This window comes from Onychostoma macrolepis, chromosome 10 (assembly GCF_012432095.1).
Source record: "Onychostoma macrolepis isolate SWU-2019 chromosome 10, ASM1243209v1, whole genome shotgun sequence".
NCBI lineage: Eukaryota > Metazoa > Chordata > Actinopteri > Cypriniformes > Cyprinidae > Onychostoma > Onychostoma macrolepis.
Genome location: NC_081164.1, coordinates 22,451,834 through 22,466,359, shown reverse-complemented (window position 1 = coordinate 22,466,359; position 14,526 = coordinate 22,451,834). Strand labels below are relative to the sequence as shown.

General features: G+C 32.7%; 1 protein-coding gene across 2 annotated transcripts; it reads left to right on the top strand.

The window, feature by feature from the left end:
* The first annotated feature begins 825 nt into the window (after window positions 1-825).
* Window positions 826-14,006, top strand: slc25a1b (slc25a1 solute carrier family 25 member 1b). 2 transcript variants are annotated; one of them, XM_058789717.1, is made up of 9 exons: window positions 826-1,449; window positions 7,372-7,479; window positions 8,040-8,139; window positions 8,754-8,892; window positions 9,276-9,360; window positions 10,505-10,609; window positions 10,706-10,821; window positions 10,916-10,989; window positions 11,859-14,006. In XM_058789717.1, exons 1-9 carry the CDS (start codon window positions 1,044-1,046, stop codon window positions 11,971-11,973), a joined length of 1,248 nt encoding a protein of 415 aa, XP_058645700.1. In that variant the 5' UTR covers window positions 826-1,043; the 3' UTR covers window positions 11,974-14,006. The 2 variants fall into 2 exon arrangements, with proteins under 2 accessions (XP_058645700.1, XP_058645701.1); XM_058789718.1 differs by lacking the exons at window positions 826-1,449; window positions 8,040-8,139.
* Window positions 14,007-14,526: the final 520 nt, after the last annotated feature.

The window sequence follows — 14,526 nt, the reverse complement described above, 5'->3', positions numbered from 1 at the left end:
AAAGTCCCAAGCAAGACATTAAAAGTGGTGTTTTTTCACAAATAAAATGGTCGATTTCTTATAACCAGAATTTCCAGCAATTAGCCATATATTCTACAGTATAGTAACTGTGGTATTTTCAAAAGTTTTGAAGGGGCTTAAACTCAGGTTTGGTGCAAATATATCAGGTTATATAAATCAGGTTTTCCACGGCATTTTTTAAAATACTTTTTTTGTTTATTGTTATTCCAAAGCACTCATGCATTATATCACCAAATGCTGACAAATGAGAGATAGCAGAAGCTGCAGTTTCCAGCTGAAATGAATTATGTGCCCATATCCAACACTGCTTCATTATTACTCAAACACACACAGTTACCAGCAGATGTCATCAGCTTCACATAATGCTGCTCTGGTTATTATGGATCACTTGGAAATTTTTCACATGCCTTTTTAATTATAAATAATCTTTTTTTTTTTTTTATATGCCCCCTTTGCATCTTAAAAAGTACCTTTTTTAAATGTTATATTAGTATCATTGAGATACTATTATAGTTTTTAATATAATAATATTTTGAATTAGTTTTATTTTTTTATTTTAGTGAGTTTTAATAATCCTGTTGTTTTATTCTCATTTATTTTATTTATTTCTATATAGATTTAATTAATTATTATATATGATTAATTTGTTATTTTAGTAGGCTATATCAAGATAAATTAAATGAAAATGAGAAATTTTGCCCCTCTCTCGCTCTCTGTTATGATTGGAACTCTGGATTTGGATAATAAATAGCCTAATAAAACCTTAACATAAAATGTAAATTACATCTTAAAAATAAACGGTGAAGACACTGTAAAACGTTTAACGTGACAAAAAAAGGCATATAAAAAAGGCATGTCTTTTTTAAATAAATCGCAAAACAAAATCGTAAACAAAACGTGTATCTTCCCCTAATAAAATACATAGTAGTTGCGTTTACAAGGTCTCCAAAAACAACTTCTGTAAAGTTTAATGAGCTCATTTTCCTGATATGTTGTAACGTGCGCGTTTCACATTCAGGCCAATGAACTTTCAAGAAAAGCGTTCGCTCCGTTCCACCTTAACAGGACTGTTGAGTCTGTCAGAAATATGGCGCTCTGATAGAGACTCTCCCTCCCTTAAAACACACACACACACACACACTCTCACACACTCACACAGAGTCTGTGTTCTACTGACAGATAACAGGAAACTTGAGGCTGTCAAAAGATCACACAGAGCCCGTCACTTCACTTATGAGCGCCGTTTACACTACAAATACCGTTTCTGCTGTGCAGGAGGCGCGTTCGTCTGCAAAGCCCGCTTTAAAACAAGAAATATGTCAGTGAACCAGAAATTTGTGAGTCCTTTCCACAGACCGCACTGTTTATCAGCCGCTGCGCCCGCCGGACAAGCCAAACTCACACACCCTGGAAAGGCCATTTTAGCTGGTAAGTGTCTTTTTGTGCTTATAAATCACGTAAAGAAACTGTGAAAGTCATGTGTCAATGCTGTGACTGACTCCAGATCAGCTGTGCCACGCAGTTTTTGCACTGTCATCCACACTGTTTACAGTCCTCTGCTCACTTGATCCCTGCAGGGCTGTAGTCAACATCACTGTACAGGCGAGTATTCAATGTGCTGGACTGTGATGTGTGTGTCATGCTGTGTGGAACTGATGTAGAGTAACAAAAGAACTTAGAAGAGCTTTGATACAGTGTAGCATTTCTGTTATAATGTAACAGTCAAGACTTGCCTGTAACAAAAATAGAACGTGTCAATCAAAAGTGTCAGGAAAATGTCACATTACACCCTAAAATCCAAATAGAAATAAATTAATAATAATAAATATTATTCTTTTTATTGTTATTATTAGTAGTAGTAGTTTAATGACAGTTAAGCACATTTTACTTTTGGAAAAAATCATTTATTTTATTTATTTAATATTTTATTTTATTTTTTTATAATATTTTATCTATTATGTAAGGATATCTGTTTTTAGGAACTTTTCTCTTTCAGGACTTTTTATTATTATGTTCACTACATTTTTTAATTATTATTTTTTTGCACATTTTACTTTTTTGTAATGTATGGTAATGTTTTACTTTGTATTTTTTTTTTACATCTCATTATTCTCATATATTGTTTTATTTTGCATTATGGTGACAAGGGGGAAGAATGTGCTTTATTGGCATCAAACTAATGTCACAATGCAAAACATTTTGTATGCAAAAGATAATTTCTTATTTGTGACTTTTTATTTTTGGGGTGAAATATGACCCAGACATATTCTTCACTTTCCTTTATTGATAAAGTATTTCTTTATCACTGTTATCCATAAGGGCCTTTGATTTATGTTTAATATTTCAGGAACGGTTGAAAAAAATCCTAAAGGAATTGTAATGAAATTCCTATGTCTACATTTCTAATCATTATTATTTTGAGTTAATAAGTATTAAATTGGGTATAATTTTAAATTGATCAAATAAGAACTTATAATAATCAAGTTAGATTAATCGTAATGAATATTTTTATTATATTTTCAGTTAATATCTTTTTTTATTCTTATGACTGGTTCCAAATTATGATAACATTCCATTAATAATGCATTAACATTCTTTTTCTTTATTTCATTCTCTCCTCGGCATCTATGGATAACTTTGTCATCTTAAAACTGTAGTTATAGGCTGTCTATTTTCCATCCTTCCCTGAAGTGTCCGTAGTTAGTGTGGTTAATGTCTTGCCAGGGCACGTGTCTGAGATTCACAGCAGTGATAGTTAATGAGAAACTCATAGTACTTCCATTCATAACTAATTATGTGCTGCATGAAGCTCATTCTGGTCCCAGTGATTGCTCAGTGGAGTGATGAATGTGTTGGATGCATGACATGATATGATGATAGAGCCTGTGGCATGGACACATTAACAGTAACATGGAATGCAGGTGGTTTGTGAGTGTTGAAATATGTTGTTAACTACTACGACATGCAACTGAGTGCACTGGATTACGGTGCATTTCATAGATGTCAACGATGTTTGTTCACATTTAATTATTGGACCCTATTTATGTTCAAAGAACATGATCCTGGTCTTCATTGGTGCAATGCATTCCAGAGATGTTTGTTGTCACTCCCAAAACTATGCAGCATGTACTAATGATGTCCGGTTTGTTAACGAATCATTCTTTTGAAACGGTTCAGAGCTCAAGTGAACACTGACTCTGTCTATACTGCAGAATGAATTTCTTATTTACATTGAGTGTATAATTTGTTGGTTATACAAGCAAACAACTCTGGCGTATTTACCGATGACTAACTTAAACGCCTCTGATTGGCCATTGCTCCCACACGCTGTCTGTGATTGGCTAAAATGCTCAACGCTGCAAAAACACGTCGTAAATAGAAACCTTTGTTTCTCTTCATAGAGAGCACACGCTTGTCATTGCATTTTTAAAATGTAAGTATCGACTTGGTACCAGTGCATTTGTCAACGGTTCTCATTTTAATGGAAATACCTGCTCCACCTCTGAAAAAATAAAAGCGTTCCTTGTGGCTGACGTTTTAATTGTAAAAGACCAGTCATGCTAGTACTTCACTATGAACGGATAGCTCAGCAGAAAAACATCACGCCTGTCTGTCACTGCTCACGCAAACACTCACACAAGGCCTTTGATTGCATCATATAGAGTCACTTTGTTTGACTTATAGACGTAAAGCAAGATTAGGTGTGACATGCAGTTAGCCCTTAGGATCTGACTTAACATTCCTCGCTTCCTTAAAGGAAAATGTTTTTTTTTTTTTTTGACATTTATAAAGTGTTATTTGCTTTTATTTGTTCCACTGTAAAAAGTTATAAGTTGACTTAACTTAAAAAAATTGAGGAAACCCGTTGCCTTAAAATTAAGTAAATAATAATTAAAAAAAAAAAAGTTTACAATTCACTTAACTTATTTTTTTAAATGATCATTTACTTAAAAATTTGAAGGCAACAGGTTTCCTCAGTTTTTTTAAGTTAAGTCAACTTATCACTTTTTACAGTGTAGAAGCAATCTGGATTTGACCATGACATTTGCCCTAGTACTGAGTACATAAGGTAGTTTCGTATAATTCTACGAAAGGGAACTAGTAGTATTAGTGGCCTGACCTTCCTTTATAACTATTGTTTGATGTTTGAAAGAAATGAATACTTTTATTCAGCAAGGATGCATTAAATTGATCAAAAGTGACAATAATGCTGTTCTGTGTTCATCAAATAATCCTGAACAAAACGTATCATGGTTTCCACAAAAATATTAAGCAGCACAACTGATTTAAACATTGATAATATTAATAATAAATGTATATTAGAATGATTTCTGAAGGATCGTGTGACACTGAAGACTGGAGTAATGATGCTGAAAATTCAGCTTTGACTCGCAGGAATAAATTATATTTTAAACTACAAGAAAATAGACAACAGTTCTTTGAAATTCTAATAATATTTCACAGTATTACTGATTCTACTGTATTTTTTATCAAATAAATGAGCATAAATGTTTTAAAAACATTTTTAAAAATGACCAACCTCAAACTTTACATTTTTCTAAATATTTATATTTATTTTAAAATCTAATATTAGTTATTTATTTGTTTATTCTAAAATATTTGTAAGTGATTTATGTACACATATATTATTCATACGATTTTGGGATGGTTGTAGCCCCTCGACTGTCCCTCAGGGCAGTTTCTGTGGCTCAGGGAGATCAGCAGGTCAAACAGGTTAGATATCCGACCCTCCTGCACTATATCCTGCTGTTTCACCTGCTATTGTGCACATTAGTGCTCGTCAGTTATGTTAAAACCTGTTAAACAGGTATACTGATGTTGTAAAGAAAAAATAATGATGACAAACTTCATTCAAATGAAGAGGAGACAATGAACGGAAAGTAGAAATTGTGGTTTATACACCACTGGGGAAACAAATATAAAGCATTTGTGTGTCTCCTTCTTACACTATAAAAGGAGGGTAGTACTTTAATTAGTTGACAAAATTAGCATACATTGCATTTGACAGGAGATATATAGGCTAGAAGATACAGTATGCATTTTAGTGCATCCTGTAGAAAACAAACATCTAATTAAATCTCATTCTAGCCGTCTGTAAGATTAAATGGAAAAAAAAGAAAAGTCTCCTCTAGAGATCTCAGCAACGTCACCAGCTGTACTCAAATCTGACCAAAGATCTCAATATGAACTCAATATGAACTCAAACATTGCTCTGCTGTCGACAATCATTTTATAGCTCTATAATCTTACAGTATGACAACTGTTTACTCATTTGTGTTTATTTTAGAAACACCTCAAACAAAGCTGATACCTAAATGAAAAATAACTCCATTAACTCTCCTGAGTTATGAAAGAGCAGCCTCTGAGCAGTAATATTTTCCTCTGGAATGTATACAGCGTATAATAACGTCTGCAGGTTCATTTGATTAGTCACCTGAAGCGTCTCTGCACACAGTGAAAGAAGTGTAAATGTGTCAACGAAGTTGAAATCTGATTAAAGAGCAGGAGGTTTGTTTCACAGTCACACCCATCAGAGAGAGCAGGGGGCGGGTCTTCTGAGCCAATCGCGGAAGGACACGCCCCCTTAACTGCCGCCTGTTGAGCTGCAGATGTGCTCGACACACAGTTAAGGTGGCCATAGATCATTGGGACTTTCATGAGACATTCAGTATTGAGAGATGATCATTGTTGTGTAAACTCATAAACTACCATTCAAAAGGGTTTTTTAAAGAAACCAATGCTTTTATTCAGTAAGGATGCATTAAGGATAAATTGATCAAGTGTCAGTAAAGACATTTATAATGTTACAAAAGTTTCAGCTTTGATCACAGGAATATGATACATTTTGCAATACATCCAAATAGGAATAAGCTATTTTAAATTGTAATATTTCACAGTATTACTGTTTTTACTGTATTTTTGATCAAATAAATGCAACCTTGGTGAGCAGAAGATTAACATTCAAAATCTTACTGACTCCGTATTGGTATATATAATAATTATATATATATATATATATATATATATATATATATATATATATATATATATATATATATATATATATATATATATATATATATTAAAAAAAAAGCTTTTTCAGAGAAAATCGAAGTGTGCTTTACAAGAAAATACTATTTTAGTCTTTCTGCTTTAAAATTTTATATTTAATTCGATGTGCAACTTTCTTTGTAATCATTTGTGAAATTTGCTAGCAATTTCCAAGTGAATTGTTTTATCATTAATCATACACTTTGTTCAGTGTACACAATTAGTTGGCTAAAATATAATTAAAATAATTAGGCAAGAATTGCTATTACCATTGAGATTAGTGATTCAATTTATAATAAACCAGATTATCACAGAAACTTGAAGGAGACAATTTTTATTTGGCCCTGTAAGCAACTGACTATCAACAGCCTAGCAACCATCACAACCCCCTAGCAACCGCAGCAATGCACTGAAAACTACCCAGAACACTTTATTCTGACCATTTTTATCTAGCTGTAATATACAAATTGAATTACATGACAGATTATTATGCTTTTTGTAATTTTTGAACAAAATAGCCTTTAAATATGGGACTTTCCCTCTGTTATATGTATGGCAGTGTTATTTTAGTATCAGTGAGATATTATAGTATTTTTTATTAATAGTTTGAATTAGTTTAGTTCTATATTTTCATTTTTTTGGTAGTTTTAGTTATTTTTCTGTTTTTGTCATGTTTATTAGTTTTTTATTTATTTATTTTTATTTCAGTTTTAGTTGTTTTAGTACATCAAGTTGAACTAAATGAAAATTAGAAAATGAGTTTACATTTATATTGTGTTGTCAAACAATTAATCGCAATTAATCACATCCAAAATGAAAGTTTTTGCTTGCATAATATGTGTGTGTACTGTGTATATTTATTATGTGCACATAAATGCACACACATACAGTATATATTTCAATTTTTTTACATGTATTAAATGTATATATTTATATTCATATAATTTATATAATATATAAATATGTTTAATATATAAACATAACATGTCTTGTGTGTCTAATTGTATTTACATAATAAATATACACAGTACTCATATATTATGCAAACAAATCTATTTTGGATGCGACTAATCATTTGACAGCACTAATATATATATATATATATATATATATATATATATATATATATATGTGTGTGTGTGTGTGTGTATGTATTATTTCAGTTAACCTCTATTTTATTACAAGTAACCTTTTTTTTTTTTTTTAGTAACTAAAATAACCCTGATTTGTGGCTTATATTGTAAATACCACTATTAATAAATTCTCTGTGTTTTGCAGGTGGGATTGCTGGCGGCATTGAAATCTGCATCACGTTTCCTACAGAGTATGTGAAAACTCAGCTACAGTTAGATGAGAAGGCAAACCCGCCTCGCTACAAAGGCATCGGTGTGTATTTACTCTAATGATTTCATGTTATTATCTAAAGTAAACACTCAGCAGTGGTTTCCATTATAATTGCATCTGCCTTGTCCTGAGAGCTTTCCAAACAATTTCATTTAATCATTGTGTGTAAAAACACTCGGTTCATCAGCAGAGACAGAGTCCACTCCAGTTTGAAGGTTCAAAGTACAGTAACAGATGCACAAGCGTTAGGGTTCAGGTTTATCAGGCCCTGGACTTTGTGGCCCCTTTTCACAACAAGTTTATCAGTACGGATTTTTCAACCCGATTCATTTGTTAGCCAATCGCACGCTTGCAACCAGCAGTGTCACGTTTCGACAGTCTGGTCATGTTCTCTTTTGAAATGTTGAATGATTTACTCAGCTGCAGGAGATCAGAATGATTTGAAAAGGAAATGAATACATTTAATAATTCATAACCACCCACGTTTCCAAAATCTTTTAAATTTGAAATGCCTCAGGCTGAGATTAGACTGCGAGTGGCTCTGTTTTGGAGTATGAATAATGATATTGAAGTAGTGTAATTCTTCTGTCCCGTCTCATCAGTGGACTGTGTAAAGCAGACGGTGCATGGTCATGGGGTGAAGGGTCTGTACCGCGGTCTGAGCTCTCTGCTCTATGGCTCCATTCCCAAAGCTGCAGTGAGGTGAGCGGTTCCTGACCCGCTGGGATAAGCCTTCGACTGTCGGCGTGAAGTCTGACGCTCAGTGCAGCTTATTCCGGCTGAGAGCTGCCCACAGTTTCTAATTTAGCTCTGCTCTACAACATTTCATCGACTAGATGTGTCTTTTTGTAGAGTACTACTTGCTCACTGACATGACATATCAGCCAGTCCAGCTAGGGTTTCATTGGAGATCATTTGTAAAGTCATGTACATCTATTAATTAAAAATATTGGAACCTGACATACAAATGGTAATTAACTATGTGTGTGTGTGTGTGTGTATAAAACCTAAAACCAAAGTGCATCGAAGTTGTCCTAAGACGAGATGCATTTTGGTTTTTGGTTTTAGGACAACTTTGATAAAAGGTTTTGATCCACTTCAAATGTTGACTAGTTTAAAAGTAAAAGCATACAGAAAAAAACATTTTTGTTACTTGAAGTAAAATAAGTCTGAAATATAAATAAATATATTTCTCTTATCCTACCTGTAAACAAAGTTCTGCAAAATAAGAAGAAAATAACAAGAAGCTTTTTTGTTTGATTTTAAAGCAGGAGACGTGTTAGTGTTCAGGCTGTCACGAGTGTGTTTCTCTGCAGGTTTGGGATGTTTGAATTCCTCAGTAATAAGATGAGGGATGAGTCTGGGAAGCTGGACAGCACGCGGGGCTTGATCTGCGGTCTGGGAGCAGGAGTGGCAGAGGCTATAGTCGTGGTGTGTCCTATGGAGACTATAAAGGTGTGTGACGTGATATGCTGATGCTTTTAGCATGCATTGATAGTTAGAGGCCTTGTGCTTAAGATCTACACTGAGAGTGAGCAGTGCAACATTTGACTTCAGTCACATTGCATTGCTCACTTGATGTCTAGACGCAGTATAAGAAATTCCATACTAATGCAAAAAGTAGTACAGTTCGCCTGTGCTTCATCAGTTATGTAAGCAGACCATCAGACAAGAATATACTGATGTATTAACATACACTCAGGAGGCATATAGCTTACATTGCAGCTTTTAATGCATTATACACACATCTGTGAAATACATGTGAAGTATAACCATTATGAAGGGATTTCTGGTTGAATTAACACTGATAGAAATATAATGTTTTCCTTTAATTTCAGGTCAAATTCATCCACGATCAGACCTCAGCGAACCCGAAGTACAGAGGATTTTTCCACGGCGTGAGGGAAATAGTCAGAACACAAGGTACATGTGGATGGTGGATTGTTGAGTCTCCAGCACCACCGCCTGGAGACCAAACACACTTACAATGATACATCTGAACAGTGATAAATAACACGGTTATTATGGTTAACTCAAACTAAAATTAAAAAAAACATAATCGTTTGTTTAAATAAAGTAAACCTTGTCCCAACTATTTTGAGACCTGTAGCAGGCATCAAATTTGAAATGAGCTCATTTTGTGCATAAAAGTGTAAAATTTCTCCGTTTAAACATTTGTTATGTTATCTATGTTCTATTGTGAATAAAATACTGGCTCATGTGATTTGAAATTCTTTTAGTTGTCATTTTATTCAAATTTAAAAAAACATCCCAACATTTCCGGAATTTGGGTTGTAACATTTTTTACTTTAATTTACTTTAATTTGATGTGCTAAAGTCACTAAAACTAAAACTGAAACATTAATAAAATGATATATACATACAGTATGTATAAAACTACTAAAAATGATAAAAACGCAACAAAATTTATAAAAACTAATAGTAATAATAGTTTTTTATTTCATGCACATTTTTGGGTGCTTTCTACACTTTATTTTTACTATTTATTTAGTGTATATTTACTATTATATTTGTGTTTGTTATGAAACTACCCCAGAAATGTTTTACAAATTTACAAATTGTTATTTTAGTATTATTTATGTATTATAGTATTTGTTATTATTATGGATTAGGTTTTATTTTAATATTTGAAATTTTCTTTTTAATTTTAGTGAAAGTTTTAGTAACTATGTGCTTTAGTCATTTCTATGTAGCTTTATTTTTATTTCCGTTTTAATGTTAGTCATTTTAATGCTTAAACTTACAAACTTGTTTTTCACTTGCCAAGGCAACATTTCAATTTTTTTGTGTTTTAAATATAAGTTTTTCATCTAATATTTATATTTTATTTCACTTCAGCTTTATTTAAATTACTGAAAATATTATTTTTTAATTTTTTTTAGTTATTAACTTGAGCATCATGTGATGCGACAATCCATGTGACCATCACACTCTAAACAACTTCTGATCTAATCAGCTATTAAAGTTGCAAACTATTGCAACCCTGTCATTAGAGTAGAATGAAAACATTATTTCAAGTTTAAACAGATCTCTTCTGTTTTCACAGGACTCAAAGGAACCTATCAGGGACTGACCGCAACAGTACTGAAGCAGGGCTCAAACCAGGCCATCCGATTCTATGTAATGACTGCTCTCAGAAACTGGTACAAAGGTGTGAAACACAGTCTATAATTATCATTATATAAGAACTTTGTGTGCTGATCAAACAGTGTGGCTACAATGATCTCTGTGTTTCCTCTAAAACTAGGCGATAACCCCAATAAGACTATTAACCCCTTTGTGACCGGAGCATTTGGAGCCGTTGCTGGAGCCGCAAGCGTGTTTGGAAATACACCACTGGATGTGATCAAAACGAGAATGCAGGTGTGTAATAAGCATTTTCACTGTCGAGCAGAAAGCAAGGCTGTAGTAAAACATCAACAGGACAGTTGAATATTGTTTTTTATGATGTTTTCAGGGATTGGAAGCTCACAAATACAAGAACACAGTTGACTGCGCCATGAAAATCATGAAACACGAAGGACCGGCTGCGTAAGTAAACATGACACCAGCACAAAGTACCTATGGGTGAATCTCATGAAAATATTTACAGTCATTATTTACCACAAAATTAAAAGAAAAACACTATTTCTAAGACCATTGTAAATTTTCGACATTATTTTAAATGACAAAATATTCTCATTGTATTCTAATTTAAGTTTTAGTAATTTTGTTTATTTTAGTTTTTATTTTTCTAGCTTAAATGTAGCTTCAGCTTATATCCGTTAGTTATAAGTTGTCGTAATATTTTCAAAATATTTATTTTTTTATTTTATTTCAATTACAGAAAATGATCAATAATAGTTTTAATTTTAAATAAGGACCGCTAAAATTGCTCAAATTTAAACTAAAATTAAAATGAAATGTTTTGTCATTAAAATAAGAAGTTATATTTTCAATAAAAACAGGTATTTCTAAGACCATTACAAATTTTTGACAAAATTTTTATTCACATTTTATTTTAGTTTACGTTATAGTAATTTTATCTGCTTTTATCATTTTTATTAGTTGTAAAATGAGTCAAACTGAAATAAAATTAAAGCTAGAAATATATATTTATTTATATTAATTTATAGAAATAATTAATTGTATTTATTTCAGTTGAACTCATTTTAGAAGTTCAGTTTCAACCTGGTTTGTTTTTTACATTTTTGTAAGTGTTCATGGAAATATCTGGGCTCACAATTTACCCCCAAATCAAAAGACCAAATTATGAAATTCTATTTTTCATAAAGACATACATATTTTGACACATTCTCTCACAATATTCTCATTACTGTAATGCATATGAAAGGTTTCTTGTGATTCATCCTTATGTTTTCACTTAAACGTGCTCACTTCATTTTCTCTCTCTCCTATAGATTCTACAAAGGCACCGTGCCCAGGTTAGGCCGGGTCTGTATGGACGTGGCTATAGTGTTCATAATCTACGAGGAAGTGGTTAAATTTCTTAACAAGGTGTGGAAGACGGATTAATGGAGGCGTGGTGCTGATGGGCGGAGTCTGGCCTTCATGACATCATACCCGTGTGACAACAAAGAGCCTTTACTCAGCAGCCAAAATATCTGCCAACGGCAGACGACACAGAAAGTCACTGGAATGTGCTTAATTATCATCATTTAATCAACAGAGAGAGAGATTTTCCCAACTAATGTGAGAAAGAAACCAAATACTTGAAAACTAGTTTTTACCCCAAAGACCAATTTAAATATTAGACTTTTTTTTTAAATGTTTTTTTATGGAAAATAACATCTTTAGGGAGACTCACTCAAATTTTATTTTATTTTTTAAACATTAGGTATCATAGAAAATTTTATTCTAGTTTTAACAATATTATTTTCAAAAGTGCAATTTACCAGCAAATATTGTATGTTGCCATTGTACGTATTTTAATTTTGTTTTCCTCACATGTAATTATGTACTAAGTGCTGAGGGCCTAATCTAAACACCGTGCAACTTAAGAAACAGAATATGCAGTTTAGACAAATCTTAACCTGTAATCTAAAATGCATAAATTAACCTCATCTAAAAAAATCACCAAAGCTTTTAATTGTGGGATAAAAATGTGTTTTATACTCTATACAGTACTTGTCAAACGCTTGGAAACATTACAATTTCTAAATGTTTTTAATGAAGTCTCTTCTGCTCACTAAGGCTGCATTTTATAAGCTCAAAAATACAGGGAATATTGTGAAATAGTAATACAATTTAAACAGCAAATCAGCATGTTAGAATGATTCCTGAAGGATCGTGTGACACTGAAGACTGGAGTAATGATGCTGAAAATTCATCTGTGCATCACAGCAATAAATTAAATTTTAAGATATATTCACATAGAAAATGGTTATTTCAAATTCTAATAATATTTCACAATATTACTGTTTTACTGCATTTTTGATCAAATAAATGCAGCCTTGGTGAGGAGAAGAAACTTCATTAAAAATATTTTAAAATTGACAAGTATTAGTGGTACATACGATACATGCACTTTGACATTTGGTAGTAATCCAGGTTTAGTGATTATTTTAAGTGCCTATATTAATATACATCATATAATCTATTTTTTTGTAATTCTGCTTGTTTACATTAAATCATTTCCACGATTTGTGTATAATTAAACCCTGCTGTAACAGTATAGCATAAGAACAGTGACATACACAATAACTGTACACCTCAATCTCTGAAATCAACACCACAACACACGCTGTGCATTTAAAAACTGAACAGAGTTGTTTCACCCAAGCAAGCGTCACCAAAGAGCCAGATGACTCAAATACAATGTTTACTTCTTTAACATGAGTTGAATGTTGGAAATGATGTGAAAAAGGTCAACGGATCTGGCCAGAGCCTCTAAAAAGCTGATCGCGGATCAGTCCATGCCTTAAAGACGATTCCTCTTCTCCTTCTGCTCTCCTACCTCAAGATGCTCTCACAAATCTGTAAAAACTGACAACAGAGGTGAAATATTCAGACATGGTATAAAGCGAATTTTCACTTTTCAGCGTTGTTTTCAAAACTCTGGCTTGTTTTTCACAGCAGACCAGAGAACTCGAGTGGCTTAACTTGTAGTATGCAACTGTTTTAGAGTTTAGAAATACTAAATGGCTTGTATTTTGCCTTCACCGCATGCCACGTGGGAGAGTAACAGTCTTGAATGTACAGTTTTGAAGAGGTTTGACTCTGAAAATGATCATTTGTGCCTGTGGTTCTTGACTCTTTACAGACATGTTTTAGACATACTGTAATGCCATATGTCTAAACGAGACCGTGTTGCAGCCAAATCTTGATCTAGTGTTTATTTGACATTGTCAACAGTAAGGCATAGGCGACCCATGTTGGGCCAGGAAACAGCAGTGGAAATAAACATAGGGTTTTATTGTTGTGTTTCTGTGCAAGTCATCAGAATGCATTCCAAACGTGTGACCTAAAACATGCATTAATTGTCATGCTAATGAAAAAATAATGTGCCTTCAGTTCGTGTTCTAATTCAGAATAAATTATGCTGACTGGATAAATGAGTCTGTTTTATTTATTCATAGATTGATTGATTGATTCAGATCGGGACTCGGAGCGCGATTGCGTATCTCGTCAAGGTAGTACAGTTTATAAAAACAACACAAAGAAAAAAGAAAGGTATACACGCATACAAATGTGTTGACAGCTTTTTAAAAAAGTAATAAATTTGCACCTGAGAGGACACATTGCATGCTGCTTTAGGATTAACAGAGCTTTAGATAGTTCCTTGTCTAGATCAACTTTGAATAAAGAAAAGAGAGTTATAGAGCCAGCTTTTTTTAAGTTTATTTATTTTATTTATGTATTATATAGGCCTATGTGAAATTTAGCTAGAAGGAAACACAAATTAATTAAGTTATATTTTCCTATATTCTCTTTTGAGAGTAGTCCAACAGTCCAAAGAAAAACATCTTTAAAACAGAAAGAAAGGTCACTTTCAAAATGAGAACATTTAAAAAAAAAAATCTGACCAAAAATGTGGGTACATTGCAAAACTGTATTGTCAATATTAGT

Bases quoted from the DNA above. Each gene is read 5' to 3' on its own strand.
- slc25a1b (XM_058789717.1), top strand. From the start codon at position 1,044: ATGAACTTTCAAGAAAAGCGTTCGCTCCGTTCCACCTTAACAGGACTG. The intron at 1,450-7,371 runs GTAAGTGTCTTT...TGTGTTTTGCAG, and splicing joins TGGAAAGGCCATTTTAGCTG to GTGGGATTGCTGGCGGCATT. The intron at 10,822-10,915 runs GTGTGTAATAAG...TGATGTTTTCAG, and splicing joins TGATCAAAACGAGAATGCAG to GGATTGGAAGCTCACAAATA.